The sequence below is a fragment of the Danio rerio genome, chromosome 5, assembly GCF_049306965.1.
Source record: "Danio rerio strain Tuebingen ecotype United States chromosome 5, GRCz12tu, whole genome shotgun sequence".
In the NCBI taxonomy this organism is placed as follows: Eukaryota; Metazoa; Chordata; class Actinopteri; order Cypriniformes; family Danionidae; genus Danio; species Danio rerio.
Genome location: NC_133180.1, coordinates 71,414,095 through 71,439,430, shown reverse-complemented (window position 1 = coordinate 71,439,430; position 25,336 = coordinate 71,414,095). Strand labels below are relative to the sequence as shown.

Here is a 25,336-nt window from a genome sequence, read left to right as displayed (position 1 = left end):
AAGCTTCTCACAATAGTTTGAAGGAATTTTGGCCCATTCCTCCTGACAGAATTGCTGTAACGGAGTCAGATTTTTAAGCTGTCTTGCTCGCACAAGCATTTTCAACTCCGCCCACAAATTTTCTATAGGATTAAGATCAGGGCTTTGTGATGGCCACACATTCAATCTGTTGTCAAAACATTCAATCTGTTGTCCTTAAAGCACATTTTAACTAATTTGGCAGTATGCTTAGGGTCATGGTCTGTTTGGAAGACCCATTTGTAGCCAAGTTTTAATTTTCTGGCTAATGTCTTGAGATGTTGCTTCAGATATTTCTATTCTTTCTTCATGATGCCATCTATACTGTGAACTGGACCAGGCCCTCCTGCAGCAAAACAGCCCCACAACATGATGCTGCCGCCCTCATACTTCACAGTTGGGATGGTGTTCCTAGGCTTGTAAGCTTTCCCCCTTGTCCTCCAAATGTAACACTGGTCATTATGGCCAAACAGTTCAATCTTAGTTCCATCAGACCACAGGACATGTCTCCGAAAATGAGTCTTTTTTTTCCCCCGTGTAATTTAGCAAATTGTAATCTGGCTTATTTTTATTTATTTTTTGTTGATTCTGGCTTGTTGATTTCCCCATGTTGTCACAAAAGGAAGCAGTGTGTTTGAGGTTTTCCTTAAATACTATTCTACAGTTGTGCCTCCAATTTACTCAAATGTTGTCAATTAGCCAGTCAGAAACTTCCAAAACCTTGACACCATCATCTGAGCTTTTTCAGAGGCAGAATAATCTTATTGTGTGTAAACTTGACTTTCAAGAAAAGTTATAACAATTTCTCAAAAAAATCTCTCATTATTCTGCTATTAAGCATAACAGAAACAAAATGTGATAATCCTAACTTACCTATAAGAGAAAATGTTTAGTCACATTAACATCTGACTATTTTTTAAATGGTTATGCGCCTTTTTATACAGTGTAAGTAAACTTCTGTTCAACCAGAAAATATAGGTTCTTGTTGAGTTTTATGGATCTAATTGTTTAGCACATCTGAAAGGAAGAGTTTGAGAAAGATGCAAGAATGAATGAAAAATACTATAGTTTCTGTCTTTGATCTGCATTTCTGCCCGAGTTGTTGTCAATATTGCCTGAATTGATGGGATTGTGAATGCCGAACAGGATTTGAATTCCTCCTAGAAAGCCCCTAATTTGTAATAGTTCTATTTTTTAGCATGACAATGATCCCAAACACACTGCTGATGCAATGAATTCATAATTTGGAGAGAAAAACAGCTGATGATACAAAGACAGCCATGACCTCCACAGAGTCCAGACCTGAATATTATAGACAGTATGTATAGGCAATATTATTGTAGGCAGTATGAGATTCACCTGGAGAGAAAAAGAAAGCCGGATCATGCTAAATACAAGCAAGAACTCTTAGAAAAGCTGAAAGATGCTTTATAATAAATAGCACATCATTTCAGTTCAAGCTATTACTTGGTGCTAAAGAGATCACGTTAAACACAAACGTTTTTTTTTTACTCCAAAAGTAATTGTGTTCTGAATATTGTGGTCATATTTACCATATCTATTGTTCGCATATTAAAGGTATAGTGTAATAACCATGCACTTGCCCCATACATCTTAGATAAATAGATTTGTGCAAAAGTCTTGGCCTCCCAAAGCTGGTGGTGGCCTAAGACTATTGCACAGAACTGTATATATAAAACATCTGCATCATTGCATTTTTACAGCTTCACTGGAAAGACATTTCAAGGCTATTTCAATGAATAGGGTTCAGTAAAGCTGCTCAGTCATGGTGTCGATTTGTGGGTTTGCCCAGAAAGCCATTTCACCACAGGATCCCTCAGGAATATTGAATGTTTTTTTTTTTTTTTTTTAATAGACGCTTTAGATTTGAGTAAAATGAGATTCGTGGTTCAAGACTTTCCCCATTTTGTTCTAGTTGAATTTTAAAACCTCAGTGTGTGTGTTATGTTATGGAAATTTATACTGCACACTCTCATAAATAACCGTACACAAGCTGTCACTGGGGCGGTACCTGTTCAAAAGCACCCTTTAGGTACAAATGTGTATCTTTTGAAATGATATGACAGCTTGGATACCATTATTTCTGAGAATGTGATATAAATAGGAAATGCAGCTGTAGTCTGATTCATCATGCAAATTCTGTTTTAGCTGTGGGAGACTTTATTCAGTTATATGTCTCTTTATATTAGTAAAATCACTTTACACTTGATATCACTTTAAATTGTACATATTTTACTGTCAATGAAAATATATGCTAATATTGAATATATTATATGGTCTAATATTTAGCTATTCCTTCTGCTACAGACACTTTGTTAAAAATATAAATACAAATATAAAAAAAAAAATTGGAATTGTTTCAACTTTTTATTTTATTAATTATGCTTCCAAATATAGTGCGATGGAGGGTTATGGAGGTCAACACTTGTTCATCTCTATGGACTTTTTTGTTTTTGTGATCCTTTTGGCACATTTGATTTGATACATTTGTTAATGTATAATGAAAACTTTTAATATTTCTCACTCATTTTTTCTTCATAAATCCGCTGTACACTAGGTACAAGACCTTTTTACGACCACAAATGTATGACCCCTGAAACCCTTAAACTTTAAATATTTCAATATAAGTTTTCCCACTTCTGGGTCGCAGCTGGAAAGGCATCCGCTGCGTAAAACATAAGCCGGAAATATTCATTCAGCTGTGGCAACCTCTGAAATGGAGACTAAGTTGAAGGAAAATGAATAAACAAATGAAGGAATTTAAATTCAAAGGTGTCTATAGTTTTGTCAAGGCCTACATTAACATTAAACGTTAATAGTTAATAGTCACACAAGGCAATGTTCACTTCTCAAACTTCGCAACGAAGCACCAAATCACTTTCTGGAATCTTCTGTTCATTGCTGTTGGAACTTCTTTTAAGCTTTTGTTGGTTTGTGGATCTATTGTCGTCATTTTGTAAGTCAATATCTTAAAAAGCATCCGTTATTAAATGTATTCTTGTAATTATTGAACACTGTGGCGTTCACAGCAAAAGACACAATGTGTAAACACAACTAAAAAGAAGCTGTTCAGCATGCTTACATGGAAAAACAATGTAAAGTAACACAGCTGAAATTCATGTCTACATTTTGGCAAAGGAAGATGCTAAATATTTCTTAGCCAAAATGTACACATAAATTTTTTAGATGTCATTTTTTAAATTACTGCTTTATACAAGGTTGCTGCTTAAAAATGAAACAATTACCCCCCCACCCCCCCCCACCCCCCACACCCCCCAAAAAAATACCCACATCATACTATCAATATTAAAACATTCATTCATTCATTTTTCTTTTCGGCCTAGTGCATTTATTAATCTGGGGTCGCCACAGCGGAATGAACCGCCAACTTATCCAGCGTATGTTTAACGCAGCGGATGCCCTTCCAGCCGCACCCCATCACTAGGAAACGTCCACTGGTTCCTGCCTCAAAATGAGCGAGTTTGAGCCACTTGTACATTCAGGAAGTGTTCAGGAAAAGCAAAACACCAGCAAAGAAACTCGACACAGAAGAGCATTAACCCCTCACTGCCAACTAGCGTTTCGGAAGTGTTAATGCAGAATAATAGAGACAGCGCGCAGAAGTATAAATGCACAGCTATGCGCGTTGCATGCGCAGTGGGTTACGCCGGTCACTCCACTTTGTAATAAGATTCATCTGAACGCTGGGTGGTTTAGTTTTAGGCTTACAACTCTTTACTAAGGCTATTTTAAAACTTCTAAGAAAAGAAAATTACTACAAATACCTCCAGAAACCAAACTGATAAAACAAATCCAGGCAACTTTTGCTCTATCAAACACTAGACTTTGATTTAACATAACAGCATAAAAACATTAAATCAGCAAACATTGAAACAGAAACAGCATTATTTTTGTGAGATAAAAAAAAATACAATATTGCACAGTAGCTTTGGTTAATATTGTGTCTGTTTCAGATTTGCTGCATTAGACACAAGCTTTTAAAAGACTGAAACCCCATCAGGGTTATGAGAGATCAGAGCTTTACCCGGTGAAGACCAGACAGAGCAGTGTACAGATCAGGATGAGGACCTGGTTGAACATGGCAGAGTGTGTGCGCTGGATGGCACGATGGAGATCATTCTAGAAAGACACAGAGAATAACACAGATAATGCAGACAACTTGAGGTACCTATAAAAACCCTATTCTGAAAGAAAAGCTGCCGTTTAAGTGCCCACTTCTCTTTGATAACCATCATTATCTTTATTTTATTGCACAGTGAAGTCTAGGGTGACTTATATAACTAGTTTTTCAATTCAACTGAACTATATAGAGTAAAATATACAAGTAAAACTGCTTAAGAAGTGTATTTCTCAGATATATGACATATACTGTAGGCCTATTGTATATGCATGTTCACTACAGTGCTTTGACAAAGGGTTCAGGCCTGAAATAGCTTCCTTACTCAGTTTTGTAATAGTCATCTCTCTAGGATACTATCTTTTAAGAAAGTTTCCAAGGAAAACTTTATAAGAAAAAAAGACTTAAGATATGGAAAAAGCTTCCAAAAATTGTTTTGTTTTTTCAGAGAGATCATTAAATAATCGTTCAATGAGGAGTTACATAACAGCTAAACAGTTTTTGTTAACACATCAGTTTAGAGACCAATTCTCACAATTAAAGGGATCACTCATAAATGAAAATTCAGCCATCATTTTCTCTTCAGAAGACTCAAACCTGTTTCAAACCTTGTTTGCGCTTTTGTCTTCTGTTGAACATAAAAGAAGATATTTTGAAGAATGTTCGAAACTGGTAACTATTGACTTCCATAATATTTTTGTTTGTTTTATTTGGGAGATAGTAGAACTCTACATTTGGACAAAGATTGATACACTTGTGAATTCAATAGTTGCTTTAGAGATAAGAAGCCCTATCATACACCCGGCGCAATGTGGCGTGATACTTGTTTGGTAGTTTCAGCTTGGCGCAAGAGTGGTTTTGAGGCGTTGCGCTATATGTTTAAATAGCAAATGCATTAACGCTCATATGTGCGCCCATAGACGTTTTGGTCTAAAAAGGAAGGCGTTCTGAGGCGCATTGCTGGCGCGTTGCTATTTTGAGAAACTATAATAGATTTTTCATTAGACCAAAACAAACCCGGTCTAAACTCCAGCGCCTCGCTTACGCACTGCTTAATACGCACAAGAGAGCAATAGGCAAATATCTTTACATATGAAAAAAATTAAATATTAAGGATATATATAGAATATAAATATAAAGGATTAAAATATTACAAAACATATTATTTTCTAGCCTACATAAATATGAAAAATCACTGCTCTTATGTCTTCTTCATCTCGGGAGGATTTTTCAGTTCATTCATAACAATTTGCTTTTGTATAATGTTATTATTATTAGCAGTATTATTTATTATATCCATATTTATATTTGTTTTAATAAAAACAAGCTTAGATTTGCCCACCTGTCAGGTTTTAGACCATATGGGGCACAGCATGTGTTTTAGGATATAACTCAGGATAACACTTCGGTAATATTGTTCATTTATTAGTTTGCTGGAAATTAGAACTGAATTTAGAAATAGTTTTGAAACGAATATTTGCGCTTAACAAACGCAATTAATTATTTATAGACTAATTGATGTCTGTGCGTAAAGGTTTTCCTATACAAGAGCGAAAGTGAAAGTATGTAGTGAAAATGAAAGTGCGCATGGACCGTCAAAATAGAGCCCAAGGGGTGTGTTTCCCAAACAACAACGTAACTTGTGGATGAACTATCATAGTACAATGCAACATTTGAGAAAAGAACGATGTGGTGACGAGTGTTTCTTAAAACCCGTAGTTTCTCTCTTGCAGATCCATTGTTTGAACCCTGTTAGTTATAACGTAAAACGCCCATAATGATGCTCTAAACGAGTTGGTAACAACTTCTTTAAAGAAGAATCCCATCATTTCTTTGTGCAAATTATATATTTTTTTCACACATACACAAATAAAAAAAAAATTGCTATATTAGTTTTGGTAAAAGCTAATACCTGCTTACAGTATGTCGGTTCCAAAACAGCTGATAAGTGTTAGTTAAATCAACCTCCTGAAGATAACCACAGGTTAATGTGCGCGCACGGCGCATACCTGACGGCATTTTCAGTAGATCGCCAAACTCACAAGTCACCATAGAAAGACAAAGTGTGAAAAAAGACCAACACACTTTACAGACAACAAAGGAAGGAAATATAAGATAAGGATAATAAAAGAAAAAATAAATAATAAGAGAATTTGTTTGTTTAATAAATTACATATGCCACCCTCACTTTTATTCATTCATTCATTTTCTTGTCGGTTTAGTCCCTTTATTAACCCGGGGTCGCCACAGCGGAATCAACCGCCAACTTATCCAGCACATTTTTACACAGCGGATGCCCTTCCAGCCGCAACCCATCTCTGGGAAACATCCACACACACATTCACACACACAGCCTACCCAAATCACCTGTACCGCATGTCTTTGGACTGTGGGGGAAACCGGAGCACCCGGAGGAATCCCACGCGAACGCAGGGAAAACATGCAAACTCCACACAGAAACGCCAACTGAGCCGAGGATCGAACCAGCGACCTTCTTGCTGTGAGACAGCACTACCTACTGCACCACTGCGTCACCTACCCTCACTTAACTATACCATCCTTTTTGAGTATGTTGTCTAGCCATTCATGCATTTAATCTTTCTGCCATTAATTTCTTAATGCCACAATAATAGTGTATTGACTAGTATATAAGGCTTATACAAATTGTAATCCTTTTGGAGCTAGAAGAGCTGATTGGGGACCACTGACCTAAAGAACCTTTTTCCACTATAAACGTTCCATGGAAGATTCTTTATTAAACAACTGATGCTAATAAAGAGATTGTGTTTTAAGAATGCATGTCACATTTTGTAGATTGTTAGCATGTCTCTTCTACTAATATCTTTGCTTTAAGCATTTGTAAAAGGACATTCCCCCCTGCCAGCTTCTTTCTGCACATTTGACCCAACCATCTGGCAGGGACTGGAGTGCTGGCATCCTCTCAGTTTTCACTGATGATGCATTTTCGTTTGTCAAATGCATACCGAAGTAAAGCATCCCAACATGGCATATCATCAAATAACAACAGAGTCATTCAGCATGATTTCCCACAGGCATGTGAAACGCACTGCACAGTTGCAAATATTACTTACAATCATATTCTCCAGCGCTGATTTGGCAAGCCAACAGTTAAGAAATACAGGAACAAATATGTTCCTAAGCGGAGGCCAAAAGATCTGCAAAAAAGCCATAAATAACAATAAATGGATGACTGTATCAGGGCTCTTTTCACAGAAAAGGAGGCAGTGTACCTATTCAAAATATGGGTAAGACTTTAGCTGGAGTAATAATTTACACCCTTTGCTACTGGCTTAATAGGTGCCTATTTTAAAGATGTTAACTGTTTATTAGCACTAATAAAGGTTGATCTTATTTTACATCTCTAATCCTACAAAATACATAAATTTCACGACCGTACTAACTATTAATATGCAGATATTTAGTAGTTTATTAATCCAAAAGCCTTAGTTAATGGCTTGTTAACAGAGTATATTGTACATTAAAATAAAGTGTGACCGAAAAGTAGCCAACAATAAATAATATCCAGTCAAAACCAACCCAGGCTCATTCTAAAAAAACTTAGTCTCGTGGACGGTTCTGGAGACCGCAAAATATGTCCCGGGAGGTACTTATTTTTGCAGTTTTTGTTTTCTTGAATCTGCTTTCGTGAGTGCTGCTCGCACCCATTGTTCTCGCGTGAACCCACCAGAGGGCACTGTCGACCGACTGAATGGCTGAATGATTGATTGGGTGACCAGCCAATCGACTGACCCACCCTCCTCCTTCCCTAAACCCAACCAATTTTACTGATTGACCCGCACACCCGATTACTTCCCTAAACCCAGCCGACTGTTTACAAAAGCCGCCCAAAAAAAGAAAACCTTTCGTCTGTTTTTTACCATGTTTTTGGATTTTGCCACATTCTCATTCTTTGTTATTCACTCGTTCATTTTTGGATTCTCTTTTTGTCTTACCTGGTTTCTGGAACCGCTCTTCCCCGGACTCAAACCCGGTCATCGTTGTGGTCAACTCCTCTCTGCATCTCAAGTCCACCGACGTACACGACGTGCTAACTGGACAAACTAGTTGTGACGGGAAAGCCCTCCACACGGAGGTAAGCGGTCAGCCGGTTAGTACCAAAAGGAACGGCAACATATCGCCCCAGTGCGTTCGCTTAAAAAATTAAATGCAGCCTTACATATCTCCAGCTACATAATTTACGGTCTTCAGAAACTTCCACGGGACTACGTTTTCAGAATATGCCTGGGTTGGTTAAAACGGTTAAAAATCAGGTAAAAAAAAATATTCGTAACATTTTCCAAAAACTTATTTTATCTACTTAGAGATCTAACACAGGCTAATAGCTTACTCTGAAAACGTAGTCCTGCGGACGTTTCTTGAGACTGCGAATTATGTAGCCGGAGGTATGTATGGCTGCATTTCATTATTTTTAAGCGAAAGCTACGGGGCGGTATGACGCCGTTCCTTTTGCCGCTTACTGGCTGACGGTGACCGCTACCTCCATGTGGAGGGCTTTCACACAGCATCGAGTTTGTCCAGTTAGCTTGTCGTGTACGTTGGCGGACTTGAGACGCAGAGAGGAGTTGACCACGATGACAACCGAGTTCGAGTCCGGGGAAGAGCGGTTCAGAAATCAGGCAAGACAAAAACAGATTCCAAAAAATAAAACTGAACAACAGAGTGAGAAGGTGGTAAAATCCGAAAAACGTGGTAAAAATCAGATGAGGGGTTTTCTTTTTCTGGACAGCTTTTGTAAACCGTTGGCTGGGTTTAGGGAAGTAGGTGGGCGGGCAGGACAATCTGTAAAATTGTTTGGGTTGAGTGAAGGAGGAGGGTGGGTCGGTCGATTGGCCGGTCGGCCAGTCAATCATTCAGTCATTCAGTCGGTCGACAGCGACCTCCGGTGGGTTCACAGGAGAAAAGCGCGGGCGCAAACAGCACTCACGAGAGGCATTTGAGATGAGAAAAAGTGCACACAGTGGTCTCTCGTGGATTCGTGAAAACAAAAACTGCAAAAATATGTACCTCCCGGGACGTATTCCACAGTTTTCAGAAACGTCCGTGGGACTACGTTTTCAGAATAAGACTGGGTTGCAGCGAAGTAAATAAATAATTATAATAAAATATTAACGCGCCAAGAAAGATGGTGTAAGATGCTGAACTTTTCCTTTTGTCCAGAGATCAGAAAACTTTTGATAAATGTCTTGCTTCGTTTTGTTATTACAACTGAATGTAAAACATTTTGTTTTGAGGTGAATTAATCTAATGTTGTGTACCCAATTTTATGTACACGTTAATAGAGTAAAATGCGTATGTTTGTCTTTTGGAATTTTCATTTCATGGTATGTCATGTTATGTTGTGTTATTTCATGCTATGTTCTATTTAATAATGATCTTCCACATGAGTTTTTGAGGGGGCATCTTTCATCATCTTACCCTAATCGAAAAGTATAATTGTGTAGCACTCCACGGCTTTAACATCTGCATTGACATCAATACAAAAGAAATTAAGCATCCTATAATTAGCTCCCATCAATTTCAGGTCAAAAAGCATCTATTTGTTATGTGGCTAATTGTTACATTTCATCTGTAATCGTTCCCTCTCGCCATTGCTTTTTTCAGATGTCAATGGTTGCTGGTATAATTACTATCAATCACAACAATGCAATCTCAAAAGTACCTAACAATTACTATAAACAAAGACTGTTTGCTGGATCCTGTATGTGCTTACGTGTCCACCGTCTTTCTCACTTACTGTAATTATGAATGGCACTGTATTGATCATCTCAATGATGAAGGAGATTTGGAAAATCTGTTCCCAAATGTTGCCCTGGAAATGGAATATACTGCTGTTGAGTTATACTGCAGAAGCATTAAAAAACAACTCACACTCTTGACTAATCACAATGGCACTGTAAAAAAAAGTTCAACAAAGTCTTTCGTATTGACTGATTTGTGTTTTTTTGCCCATTTTTATGCTTTTGAATTCAATTATGGGAGCTTAACCTTTCCTCCAACAACTTCCAATGCTGAAAAGTTGGAAAAAGCGACTTTTATTGACATTTTTAATTGTTTGATTTGATATATACAGTATGGCAATAAATTGTCAGTAATTTTTCTTTTATTTTACACACACACCCATCTCTTCACACCACCACCAGTGTGCAGCATCCACTTGAATGATGTGACAGCAGCCACAGGACAACGGGCTCACCACACACGAGCTATTGGTGGGGTCGAGAGACATTAGAGCCAATTAGGTGGATGGGGACTATTGGAAGGCCATAATGGGAAGGGGTTAAGAAGGGAATTTGGCCAGGCACCAGGGTTACACCCCTACTCTTTACAAGAAGTGCCATGGGATTTTTTAAATGACCACAGAGAGTCAGGACCTCGGTTTAACGTCTCACTTGAAAGACATTGCTTGCTGATAGTAAGTTGTCCCCTTCACTTTTAATGGAGCACACACAGACCCAAGGTTGAGCATCCCCTGCTGGCCTCTCTAACACCACTTCCAACAGCAACCTAGTTTTCTCATGTGTCTCCCATTAAAGTACCGACCAGGTTCAGCCCTGCTTAGCTTCAGTGAGTAACCGGTTCTGAGGCGCAGTGTGATATGGCTAATTAACAGATACTATTTATTTAATTATTATTATTTTTTTGTAAATCTCAATTTATACTCTTAGATTGTAACTTGTCTTTAAATTGACTACATGTAAAATATAAATTTAAAGGTGGAGTGTGTAAAAATACCAATATTATGTGTCTACTTTAAAGGTCTGACACCCATTGACTTCCTAGATAAAATAAATGTGGCTCTATGCATATATACAGTTGAAGTCAGAATCATTAGCCCCCCTTTATTTATTTATTTATTTATTTAAATATTTCCCAAATGATGTTTAACAGAGCAAGGAAATTTTCACAGTATGTCTGATAATATTTTTTTCCTCTGAAGAAAGTTTTATTTGTTTTATTTCAACTAGAATAAAAGCAGTTTTACAATTATTATGAACCATTTTAGGGTCAAAATTATTAGCCCCTTTAAGGTATATATTTTTTTCGATAGTCTACAGAACAAACCACTGTTATACAATAACTTGCCTAATTACCCTAACCTGCCTAGTTAACCTAATTAACCTAGTTAAGCCTTTAAATGTCACTTTAAGCTGTATAGTAGGTTCTTGAAAAATATCTAGTCAAATATTATGTACTGTCATAATGGCAACGATAAAAATAAATCAGTTATTAGAAACGAGTTATTAAAACTATTATGTTTAGAAATCTGTCTAAAAAAATCTGCTCTCCGTTAAACAGAAATTGGGGGGGAAAGTAAACAGGGGGTCTAATAATTCAGGAAGGGCTAATAATTCTGACTTCAACTGTATGCAAAGTACAAGTGAGTGAATCTGGACACAACCTTTAATCAAGGCAACACTGAAAAAAGTGTTGCATGCAGAACTGTTGCAAACAATTTATTTGTGTTGAATTTAAACAAACAAATTAAGTTTATTAATGTTCAACTTAATTTGTTTGTTTAAATTCGACACAGATAAATTGTTTACAACCACTTTACATAAAAAAATTGAGTAAATCCAAGGAGTCATCTCTGAATAATTTTTTTCAGTGAAAGATTACTTTCAGCTCCCAAAGACAGAGACTTTGGCCTGCTTCTTTGGTAAATCAATAAAGAAACAGAAAAACAAGTTGGAGAAGCTTTTTCAGAAACATTCTCCAGATCAATTTAAGAAACAAAAAAACTCTAGCAACCCAAAATGAAAGGGTAAGATTTCGTTTAGATCAGTGGTTAAAGAGCAGAATGATAATGACAATATTCTTACCTTGTAGCTGAGATACACCAGGAGCATCGCTTGCAAGAAGCTAATTAAGGCCACTGTCACCTGTGATACAGGAAATGCAATCATAATTATGACAGATATCAATAGCAAAGTATGAGACAGAGGTCCAAATGAGAAATTTGGTCACAATAAAGTTCCATTGGTAGATCAATAAATGAAATCAACATTTAAAAACTAATTGCCATATTAATCCAAAACTAAAAAGAAGAACAATAATAGCTAATAGTTACATTGCAAGAGTTCACACTTAACTGATGATTGTTATAAAGCTTGTTTGGCATACTGTCCCGAGAGAGAGCCCTGAGCTCATAAGATCCTCGAGCCCGGGGCTCCCTTCCGTTTGCAAGGTGAGAGGGGAGTTTGAGCTCAGGTAGATCTCGAGAACTCCCCTGCTGTAGTAGCTAATGAACAGATAGAGATTGCTCTTAAGAGATAACTACTTACTAGGAGCATGTCTATGGTGTCGATTTGGATTAGTCAATTCATTTAAGTTGAATGTTTTTTTGGATTGTGGGACGAAAACGGGGAACCCGGGAAAACCCACGTGAGCACAGGGAGAACGTGTAAACTCCATACAGAAACGTCGGCTCACTTGGTAAGGACTAGAACCAGTGATGTTCTTGCTGTGAGGCAACAGTGCTAACCACTGGGCCACCGTGCCACCCATCTAGGAAAAGCGAAGGAGTAGGGGTGGAAGGGGGGGATTCTTCAAAATGAATATTCATAGTGATTTAGGAATCGTCTGATTGTTGAATCATGAATTGAATAATGCGGGATCGGCTGCAAGCACTCATAAGCACGTGATCCTCTCGAAATTAGTTTATAAATAAACTTCACTTTAAAAAGTCGTTTAAATAAAGAGAAATCAGCCTTTCGATTTTGGATTGTGACTAAAATTATTGATATTACGTTAGATTAACGATCCCGCAATAACATCATTTTAAGACACAAAGGAGACACTGCTTCAGCTGTCAATCAACCGATTCATTTAAAGATGATGGCCAACTTTTGGATTTCAGTCCAGAGAGAGAATACACACAGCTATCTGTTACGAGTAGTTGTGCTTATGGTGCACTGCAAAAAATGCTTTTCTTGCTTAGATTTTTTTTGTCTTGTTTCTCGTCTAAATATCTAAAATTTCTTATATTAAGAAGCATTTTTTAGACAAGCAAAACATAATGTCTTGTGTTGAGAAATAATATGCCAATATTAAGTGAGTTTTTCCTTAAAACATGCAAAATAATCTGCCAATGGGGTAAGAAAGTTAATCTTGTTTTTTCTTTTGATGTAAGATTATTTTGCTTACCCCATTGGCAGATTATTTTGCTTGCATTAAGGAAAAACTCACTTAATATTGGCATATTATTTCTCAAAACAAGACAATAGCTGCGTCCCAAATGGCACACTATCCACTATGCACTCATGCACTATGTACTTATGCACTTACACACTCAACAGGATAGTATATGTATGTAGTGTCGTCCCAAATGGCACACTAATGTTTTTTTACTAAGCGGAAATTCAAACCGTTTCCCTGATGACGTTTGATGGTTGCCAATCACCATCGGGAGGTGTTATTCAACATGTGCGTCCGATAGCTCCGCCCTTTCTACTACGTAAGCAAACCTGCTGTCGTTGAGTGCGTGAAGTGTCCATCATTACACTCTTAATTTTACCAGCTGAATGAGTGCATCATCCGGGTAATTAAAGTGCACTTATTATTATTTTTTATTAGTTTTCAGTGTAAACGCACTACTTACACTATTTATACTACAAAATGGCGTAGAATAGTGCATAAGCATGCGATTTGGGACGCAGCTAATATGTTTTGCTTGTCTAGAAAATTCTTCTTGATTTAGGAATTTTTTGATATTTGGACTAGAAACAAGACAAAAATCTAAGTAAGAAAATGATTTTTTTTGCAGTGTGTTTCTTTTATTCTTTCTCTCTCTCTCTTTCTCACTCTCTCTCTTGCTCTCATTTAATTGAATTATTCGCAGGTGCAGTGGATTACGGCGGATCGTGATTGGAGTCTGGATTGGTGGCGGCTGTATTTAAAACCTCACAGAGCATGGATTCGGTGGCTCCCTGCTCTCTCTCGATTCCCCGTTTGTCATTCCCTGTGGAGATATTATATGGCATTTTGTGAAATGCCGATGTGAAGTTGTATATTCTACCCGGATGACTTGGAGCCTGGTAGGGAGGTTTGGTGCCTTCTATTTATTATTTTTGTTTTCTCCTGTGTTTTACAAGTAAGTTTTCTGTATATCTGTCTTATCTATGTTCCAGGGAAGTTTTCTCTAATATAGTTAGTTTTGTTTATTGTCATTTATTTTGACTGAACCCCTCCCGGTCTTATTTTTGCTCCTTATTTTCTGTAAATAAATGATATTTTCTTGTTAAATCTCAATGATTGTGTTTTTAGTTTATATTTTTAATCCCTGTCAGCTTTTAATGTTTTGGTTAAAACTCTTCTTGATTAGGGGTCTTAAATTGAATTTGCTCTGGATGTACTTGTGAGTTCAGATGCAAAAACCTCTAAATGCCGTCTGAAATTTTTGAGTTATTTACCATTTAAGACATTAAAAACAAAGTATTTATTGCCATAAAAGTAAAATAACTGAATGAGGAGCTTGATAAAATATACTTTTTATCACGTGTCACAGTGCTGAATCACTTGTCGTTAGGACACGGTGTAATTAGTTGTCAAAAACAAACTCTTAAAAATAAAGGTTACTCAATGCAAATCCCTCCTGGGGTCTGTCCTAAACTGTCTGGTTTAGTTTGGGGAGCAATCAGGACTAAAGTAAATTGCAAGGGACAGTCAGGGGCACCAAGAGAGAAACTGACAGTCTACATTTAGTGCTGGGTATTTTTCGTTGACTCTTTCTGCGGGTTACATCACTATTCTAGAAGAGAGAATCTTTATGAAGGGTCATTAAATCACTCAAATCCTTATTTCAAACCATGCTGGCTTATTAGAGAACCGAGCCTATGACTGTTTTCAGGGGTGATATTAGACTCCATTTACTGACAGTAAAACAACCAGGCAAAATGTATAAAAAGTTTCTAAATGTTGTAATTCCAGTAGTAATTTTATTTTGCTTACAAGTGCAAATATAGATTTATTAGATTGCGTGTTTTAGTTGATTTGTAAAGCACTTTGGTCAACATTTGTTGTTTTTAAATGTGAATGAAATTAATGAAAACAAAACAAAAACCCAGTTGTCTTGTAAACAAACAACAAGTGCAAGTATAGATTTATTAGATGTTTTAATTGATTTGGTCAACATTTGTTGTTTTTGAATGTGCTATATGAACAAAACAAAGCAGAGAAAAACAAAACAAAACAAAACACAAAACAAGACAAGACCAGAAATAAAATAAAATAAAGAAAAGACAAGACAAGCAATAAAAGACAAGACAAGACAAGAAAAAACAAAACAAAACAAAACAAAACAAAACAAAACAAAACAAAACAAAACAAAACAAAACAAAAACGCTGTTGTCTTGTGAAGAAACAGGCAAAATGTGTAAAAAGTTTCTAATTGTTGAAATTCCAGTTGTAATTTTATTTTGTTTGTTAAGTGAGTTGTTTTGTTGATTTGTAAACCACTTTGGTTAACATTTGGCGTTTTTGAATGAGCTATATAAACAAAACAAAGCAAAGCAAAGCGAAGCAGAGCAAACAAAACAAAACAAAAAATAAAAGACAAGACAAGACAAGCAAGAAATAAAAGACAAGACAAGAAAAGACAAGACAAAACAAGTCAATAAATAAAAGAAAAGACAAGACAAGACATTAAATAAAATCAAAGACAAGACAAGACAAAACAGGACAAGACAAGACAAGACAAGACAAGACAAAACAAGACAAGAAATAAAAGACAAGACAAGAGAAGAAATAAAATCAAAGACAAGACAAAACAAAACAAGACAAGACGAGAAATAAAAGACAAGACAAGAAATAAAATCCAAGACAAGACAAGACAAAATAAACAAAAACACAGTTGTCATGTAAACTCCTTTTTGGCTGAATGCCATGTAAATGGCCCCTGACAGTGTAGTATTTGAATCATTCACACGACTGAATCATTTTAAAAAGGAATGACATGCAAACAGAACTGCATACAGTCTGACAAAAAACTGTTTGTAAAAAGAGTAGACTATGTCGAAATTGACAGTATAAAAACAAAATAAGTGAAAAGTAGCTTCCTCTTTATTGTGATGTTTTGTGTGAGCATGGATTTGTGTTGTTTGTATCCGCCATGCACTGCAGGGTCTTGAACCCACCCGCTCTTGTTAATTGATTATTGGCTCATTTGCTCCATCTGTTCTTCTCTGTTACATCCTCATTTCCTTCCTATAACATCTGTTAGTTCTGTCCTAGTTCATTGTAGCTTTTACTTTAAATTCAGATGTAAATTACGCTCTCTAGATGTTTATTCGTGTATTAGATCTTGTATACTGCTGACGTCAAAATTATTAGTCATCCTATGAACTTTATATCCTTTGATGTGATGTTTAACAGACAAAGGACATTTTAGTGTTTCCTTTAATATTTAAATTTTTTTTATGGAGAATCTTTTTTTTAGTTTGGATGAAATAAAAGCAGTTTAATTTTTTAAAACAATATTTAAGGTCAAAATTATTATCCCCCTTAGGAAATATATATTTTCCATTGGCTACAGAACAAACCACTTTTGTCCAGTAACTTGCCAAATTAACCCTACTTGCAAAGTTAACCTAATTAATCTAGCTAAGCCTTTGAATTGTCCTATAAGCTGAACACTACCATCTTGCAAATAATTAGTAAAATATTATGTGCTGTCATCATGGCAAAGACAAAAGAAATTAGTTATTAGAAATGTCTTATTAAAACCATTATGTTTTAAAAAAAACTCTTCTCTATTAAATTTGTTTAGATTTTATGTTTAGATCCAAAACAAACCTTGTTGTGTAAATAAGAAGATTCTTTAAAATCAAATGTTTCCATTGTGACTGAAACCTTAATTTTTTTTTAAAGAATTTGAAAATAAATAAATAAATAAATCAGACAACCTACCTGTATCGCCCATACAGGAACTCTTCTATTCACCCAAAATATTAACTCCCTTCAAATCAGAAAAACACAGAGTAGTGAAAATATATACAAAAAAAAAATACAAAAAAAAAAAACATTTGAATTAGTTAATAATAAGTTTGCTATGAGCAATTCCAGCATTATGGGTGTGATATCTGCTATAAATCTTTCTCAAAGAGAAAGTATACTGTATGTTATACTGAAACATCTGTTTATATTTTCCAAAACAACTCACCACAGAGTTACGAGATCAGAAAAATGTATTTTATTTAGATTTTAAATGAGGAAAATAAACATGAGTATGGATGTGACCTAAAAAGTATGTGAGTTTGCAGTATACACGACATGACAACAGACTTGTAGCCTATCCAAGTTTTAGGAGAAACAAAGAATAACTTGACTACTAGTTGATCATTTGTATCAGAAGTGGCTTATATGAAAGGAAAAGGCCTCCAGATTACGCTTATTTTACCAGAATAAAATATGATCATGCCTTGATTTTGAATTATTTAATTAGGACAGTAAAGTATAAATGACTAAATGTAAATGTAAAGCTTTAAATAATCTAAATCCTGTTTATCTAACCAACCTTCTGTCTCGCTACAATCCAACCCGCTCTTTAAGATCTCAAAACTCAGGGCTTCTGGTAGTACCTAGAATAGCAAAGTCTAGTAAAGGAGGTCGAGCCTTCTCATTTATGGCTCCTAAACTCAGGAATAGCCTTCCTGATAATGTCCGAGGCTCAGACACACTCTCGCTGTTCAAAACTAGATTAAAGACCTATCTTTTTAGTAAAGCATACAATCAGGGCATCACTTAACGGTGTGATACATGAATGTGCTCCACACAGGTTTCTTCATCTAGTTTATATACACTATGAACAGCAGCTACACTAATTATTCTCTTTATACTCATCCCGAGGCCCTCAGATTATGCAGCACCACTGATTTGATCCAAGCCCAGTGATGTGATGAACCCAAGGTTCCCATAATCCTGGACCAGGCCATATCCCAAACAGCTGCTGTGGTGGTCATTGAGGAGTGGAGAGCATGAGACTGATTCCTGTGACGCTCCATGGACAGACGAATCTTCACTGAGGTCCAGCATCCTCCAGCCTCCGGTGCCTTGACTGCAGCTCTACACAAGACGTTTGGCCAGAGGAGAAATGGTCGTGCCCAACCGAGTCTGGTTTCTCTCGATGTTTTAAAATTCTTCACTTTCGCCAATTGGTAAGGTTTTTCCTCACCGCTGTCGCCACTGACTTGCAAGGTTGGGGATCTGTAGAGCTGTGCATTGATGGATTTGCTCTTCAGTGCTTGGACTATCAGTACTGATTAATAAACCACACTGAACTGAGCTAAACTGACCTGAACTTAAACTCTAAATACTGAACTACACTGTTTCAATTTACTATAATCTTCTATGTGAAGCTGCTTTGACGCAATTTACATTGTAAAAGCGCAATACAAATAAAGGTGAATTGAATTGAATGAATTGCCACTTGTGTGACTTTGTTAAATTAAATACAATCATTGGAAACATTAAAAGAGACAATTTTGAGTATTTTAAAATACGGTAAAACACTTGCTTACACACACAAAAAAAAACTTTTGCTATCTTGGTGAAAACTTTATTTTTGTCATTGCAAGATTGACATTTGCATGGAATTGCTCAGTCAGAAGCTGAAACATCTCTCACCAGTTTATTTGTGTGGGATCTGCGGTCAGGTTTGCTGTATAGTTGGCACAGGCTTTGCTGCACAGAGCATCTGTGATGTTTGCGCAGTGTTTCCTATAATCACGATAGCAATCAGTTAGTGCACGACACACATGAAAGTGAAAGACATCAGGGTTATAAGACTGCTGACTCCGGCATAACGGACAGCCTGAGAAAATCTTACTCAGTAACACTTTAGATCACAATTCACGGTATTAATAAAGCATAAACTAACACTCCTAGCTTAATAAACTACTAATATGCTGTTTATTAATAGTTAGTAAGGTAGAAGTTGGGTTTAGGTTTTGGGTAGATTAGCGATGCAGAATAAAATCATGCTGCTAATGAATAGTTAATGCCTTAATAATAGGCAGGTAATAAGCCAGTAGTTGTTAGCATGAATTGTGACCTAAACCATACCTCCTAACAGTGCCGTTTTCCCCGGTGGTCTCCCATATTTCAGACTTCTCAGCTTTTTGGTACAGTCCAAAAATTAGCACAGTAAAGTTTAAAGCTTTAAATAATCTAGATCCTGTTTATCTAACCAACCTTCTGTCTCGCTACAATCCAACACGCTCTTTAAGATCTCAAAACTCAAGGCCTCTGGTAGTACCTAGAATAGCAAAGTCTAGTAAAGGAGGTTGAGCCTTCTCATTTATGGCTCCTAAACTCTGGAATAGCCTTCCTGATAATGTCCGAGGCTCAGACACACTCTCGCTGTTCAAAACTAGATTAAAGACCTTTTTAGTAAAGCATACACTCGGGGCACCATGTAACGGTGTGATGCATGAATGTGCTCCACAAAGGTTTCTGCATCTCGTTTATATACACTATGAACAGCAGCTACGCTAAATATTCTCTTTATTCTGTATTTCCACCTGGGGATTCTCTTCCCGAGGCCCTCAGACCATGAAAACCTCACTCAGTAACACTTGAGATTACAATTCTCAGGGTTATTAAACCATAAACTAACACTCCTAGCTTAATAAACTACTAATTAGCTGTTTATTAATAGTTAGTAAGGTAGAAGATGGGTTTAGGTTTTGGGTAGAATTAGCGATGCGGAATAAAATCATGCTGCTAATTAATAGTTAATGCCTTAATATTAGGCAGATAATAAGCCAGTAGTTATTAGCATGAATTGTGACCTAAACCATACCTGCCAACTCTCCAGTTTTTTCCGGGGGTCTCCCGTATTTCAGACTTCCCAGCTTTTTGGTACAGTCTGGCTAGTTTTTTGGTTCAGTCCCCATGTGCACCGAACCCAATGTGCAACCATCTTTATACCCCCTCCCTGGTCTTTAGTTCGCGCGCACATTCACCCCGCTCTTCACTTCACCCAACAACCCCCCACGACTTTCACTTTGCACGCATCCGCGGAAAAAATCTCCTGGATTTTATGATCCGAATGTTGGCAGGTATGACCTAAACTACAGTGCTACCCTCTCTTTTGATTGTTTCTACTATAGCTCCTGGCATGCCTGCACACAAGCACACACACTGCTCTCTCTTTCTGTCACACACATTTTGATTCATTGCCCCAGAGTGATTTCTGTGACTGAGAGTGACTCTAAAAGGACACTTCAGAATGAGAAGTCTGGACTCGTCCCGAGAGCCGATCTCATGCTATTTCAGCACAGCATTAATGTGCCTCGCTTCAGGATGCTGCTGTTGTCGTTGCACCAAAGAGATGAAGCAAAATCAATATACAGCAGTTAGTTCAGGTCTCAATTTGAAAACTTTGTGATAAGATTTTAATTGATTTATTATTGATTATGGCTCATATGATGATTTTAAAGTGGTCAATCGACCAACCCAAGCTCATTCTGGAAACGTAGCCCCGCGGACGTTTCTGGAGACCGCGGTTTACGTGGCCGGAGGTATGTAAAGGCCGCGTTTGTTTTTTTTCGAGCGAACGCTGCGGGGCGGTGTGGCGCCGCTCCGCCCCTCCTCTTCGCGCTCGCCGGCCGATGGCTCGCCTCCGAGTGGAGGGCTTTCCCGATGCAATCAGTTTGTCCGCTTAGCTCACAGCGCTACGTCGGCGGAGCGGAGGCCCCGGAGGAGGAGCCGGAGCCGGCCGCGGTGGACGACGACCAGGATCGAGTCCGGGGAACAGCAGGTTCCGGAGATCAGTTAAGACGAAAAACGTAATCCGAAAAATAAGGGCGAGAACGCGGCGGGATCCGAAAACGCGGTTGAAATCGAAGACGAGGGCTTTTGCTTTTTTTTTTCCGATCCGGCGGCTTTTCACGCGAGAACGGCGCGCGCTCCCGAGAGGCGCCCGAGACGCGAAAAAGCGCGCACAGCGGCTTCTCGCAGATCCGCGAAAACAAAAAAACGCTCGAATACGTACCTCCCGGGACGTAAATCGCAGTCCACAGAAACATCCGCGGGGCTACATTTCCACAATGAGCCCGGGTTGCAATCGACCCTTCACTAAGCCACACCCAAGAATCAATCGTGGCTTAGCAACGGTAGCTAGGCGCAGGGGCTCTGTCAAGTTTTCGAGGGATGGAAACAAGCCTTGTTGTATATGGATTGTGCAAATCTGATACTCGGTATCCTAAAAGTTTGGAGAGGGTGGTGGAATTTTTTCCCTTTTTAAAACCAAAAACCCAAGAGGAGAAATGCCAGCGTGGATCAAGCTCTGTGAGGGGTGCTAAAGGAGTGGCGAACTTGCTTCTGTGAATGACTGTCGCCTCATGGTTCCATCCAAAAGAGGGAAGAAATCACTTTCCCAAACTCTCGCATTCAATCTGTCCAGTTGGTGGAATGAACTCCCTAACTGCATCAGAACGACAAAGTCACTCGCTGTCTTCAAGAGACGACTAAAAACTCAACTATTTAGTCTCCACTTTCCTTACTAATCTGAAATTCCCTCTCTGGCTCCACCGCTAACTACTACTACAAAAAAATATATATATATATATATTACTAATGTTTTGCTTCTTACACTTTCTTTACATACCTGAAACTTGCTTACAGCACTTATTTATTGTTGATCTTATAGTTGTGTAAATTGCTTCCTTGTCCTCATTTGTAAGTCACTTTGGATAAAAGCGTCTGTTAAATGACTAAATGTAAATGTTATTTGAGCTTCAGTTTTGAGTTTTGATCCGTAACACTGATATTCAACACAAATCCATTGATTTCGCCTTTCTGGCTGTTCTTTCTATGAATAAATAATGTAAAAGCACTGTCCATGCTTGTTTCCTCGTCGATTAGTAATGCAAAATTTCATTGTGCTTAATTACAATTACATCCAAAGATGCTTCTACTTTATTTACTTTTGGTGAATGTAGCCTTGGCCAGGAAGAGTTGATGTCATCAAGCGGTACCCAATGATCATTGGGTGTTTCAACCCTAAACCGCAACACCCTAAACATTGGTGGGTCAGCACTGCACTCAAACCAGTGACCTTCTTTCTGTGGGGCAAAAGTGCTAACCACTGAGCCACTGTGCTGCTTAGTACATCATAATTCATGTAACTTGTCACCGTTTTTAAGTATATATGTCTCTTACTCACCGTGCACATGTGACCTGGTTAGTTGGATCATCAAGTGAGACTCTGATTATGTAGAGCAGGCATGTTAACAACTTTAAGGAGAGGTTAAAGAGGCGTATTCTGAGACCTGCAACACAAACCATGAAGTATAGCGGCTCATATCGTACAAAAAGTCCTTCTGGAAAATGTATTAGAAATAATTCAGCAAACCATCACACTTAAAGTACCATCATAAATCTAATCTATTCGCTGTTAGGATTAAGGCCTTGTATACAGTGTGTGATATTCAGAAACCATAAATGTCTTGAGTATTTTTTATGTCTGCGGGAATGAATTTGGTTTTGTTGGTTTTACTTACTTGACCTTTGGTTTTTGATGAAGAAGAGCTTCAACCTCTCCTTAAATGTGTTTTCGTTTACGTAAAACTCCACCTGCACCCTGTTGGAAGGAAATAAAAGTCAAATGATTGATATGATTCTTCATTTATCGTTTGTGTGCAGTAGTAGTAAATATGTGAGTCTGGATGAAAAAATATATTGCAGTGGTATATTTGTAGCATTAGCTAAAATAAATGTATTGTATAGAGATATAGAAATAGATATTAGAATATTAGGTAGATATTATGGATAATGAAGACATTTTGTAAATTTACTACCATAAAAATATTCACACAATTTTTGATTAGTATTATGCATTGCTAAGCACTTTATTTAGACATTTTTGATTAATAAAAAAAAAAATTAAACCCAGAGATTCCACATTTTTAATATTTGTATCTTGGGAACATATTTTCCTATCACAACAATATAAAAATCATTGGAAATCTCATTTATTAATCTGTCTGATTGTTTATCAGAAAGGTTTTAAAAATATTGACACTTGTCATTAGTTTTGTGGTCCAGGGTCGCATATTGAATATTGCATGACCCCCTAAATTAACTAAAAATAAATAATTAAATACTTAAACAAACAAATTGGACATTTAATAATTTACAATAAAAAATACATAATAATAAATATGTTTAATAATAATAAATAATAATAAACATTAATAATAATAAATAAATAAAGCATTTAATGACAATGACAATAATAACAATAATAATAATAATAATAATAATAATAATAATAATAACATTAATAATAAATAAACAAATAAATTATACATTTAATCACAATAAAACATAATAGTAACAACAACAACAATAATAATAATAAAAATTAACAAATAAACAAATTAAGATAATAAATAAAACATTTAATCACAGTGAATCATTAATAATAATAATAATATTTATAATAATAAAAACAATAATAATAATAAATAAAACATTTAATCACAATAAAACATTAAAATAATAATAACATTAATAATAAATAAACTAAGAAATTACTGATTTAATCACAATAAAATAATAATAATATTAACAATAATAATAATAATAACAGTAATATTAAATAAATAAATTATTTAATCACAATAAAACCTAATAATAATAATAATAATAACAATAACAATAATAATAATAACAGTAATAATAAAAAACTAATGATTTAATCACAATAAAAAATAATAAAACATAATAATAATAATAATAATAATAATAATAGTAATAATAATAATAAAACAAATTGGACATTTAATCACACTTGTTCACACGCAAACAAATCCAAAATCATTTTTAATACTGATGCCATTTCAAAAGTGTCTGCATTATGCAACTTTTCCAAGTCAATTCCATAACGTACAGCTGAATGCTTATGGCATATAAAACCTAATCTACTGTGCAAATAACTTCTTTCAATCTCCGGATCCATCTTAAAAGATATACAAGAGCGTTTCAAATCTATCTGGACATCTGACAGGAGACATTAGCAATGGTGCTGCTTCAAATGAACTCTCGGCAGAAGTCAACTTCTCTCGTCTGCATCTGAATGTTTCACCAGGCACGATTTCCATTTCTAAATATACAATAGCTCATCACATCATGCCAACATCCATCCAGATCCAAAATCCAGCAATCCAGAGCAAACACATTACATGGTGGCGTCACGAAACCTGAAGTGTCAACACCTACGCGATGCTGTATTTTGATTAATCACATTGATGCTCATCATGCATATCAATAATAAGACGCTTGTAAGATGAATCTCAGAAATAAAAAAAACTCAGAATATTGAAGACTCTTTTCAGGAACATTCTGTCCAAATGCACTTTTAGAATTGATACTGGCATAAAATCATGCAGCTATTGTCATTTACTTACGAGAGGTTGTAGTGTGTGCTGTACGGTAAGCAATTTCAGCCATTCTGATAACCATAATCAAGAACTCTTGACACATCAGCAAACCAGAAGTCAAAAATCGCATCTATCTGAGCATCTCAGATTACATGTTTACTACTGTACATTAGTAGTGCATATCTTTAATTGAAGTTACTCTTGAGGTACTCTAACAATATTGGAGTACCTCAAGGGTCTGTCCTTGGCCCATTGTTGTTTACAATGCACATAAATGATCTTCCAAGTTGCTGCCCAGGGGTTAACTGCCAGTTACATGCAGATGACACAGTCATCTATGTGTAAGTTTAACCACTGTGCTGGGCAGGTGAGCAACTGACCCAGGCTTTACAACACATTTCAAGATGGCTTGAACTGTCTCATTTAATTTTGAATGTCAAGAAAACAGTTCTATGTGTTTTTCTATAAGAACTAAACAATATTGGAGTACCTCAAGGGTCTGTCCTTGACCCATTGTTGTTTACAATGTACATAAATGATCTTCCAGATTGCTGCCCAGGGGTTAACTGCCAGTTATATGCAGATGACACAGTCATCTATGTACAGCTAAAACACCGTGCCGGGCAGGTGAGCAACTGACCCAGGCTTTACAACACATTTCAAGATGGCTTGAACTGTCTCATTTAACGTTGAATGTCAAGAAAACAGTTTCAATGTGTTTTTCTATAAGAAATAG

General features: G+C 36.6%; 1 protein-coding gene across 18 annotated transcripts in view; it reads right to left on the bottom strand.

Annotated features, from left to right (window-relative positions):
• kcnt1b (potassium sodium-activated channel subfamily T member 1b) overlaps positions 1–25,336 on the bottom strand; it is a 180,926-nt gene that overhangs the window by 83,358 nt on the left and 72,232 nt on the right. For all 18 annotated transcript variants that reach the window (XR_012406481.1, XR_012406482.1, XM_073951599.1 and 15 more), the window contains 8 exons: positions 22,720–22,799; positions 22,383–22,488; positions 18,839–18,931; positions 17,123–17,171; positions 12,040–12,099; positions 9,954–10,028; positions 7,270–7,353; positions 4,085–4,179 (listed from right to left, as the gene is read on the bottom strand). Coding sequence is in view for 16 of the 18 variants with exons in the window: in XM_073951599.1 (XP_073807700.1) it covers positions 4,085–4,179; positions 7,270–7,353; positions 9,954–10,028; positions 12,040–12,099; positions 17,123–17,171; positions 18,839–18,931; positions 22,383–22,488; positions 22,720–22,799 (642 nt within the window). In the remaining 2 variants the exon portion in view is untranslated. The remainder of the gene's footprint in view (positions 1–4,084; positions 4,180–7,269; positions 7,354–9,953; positions 10,029–12,039; positions 12,100–17,122; positions 17,172–18,838; positions 18,932–22,382; positions 22,489–22,719; positions 22,800–25,336) is intronic.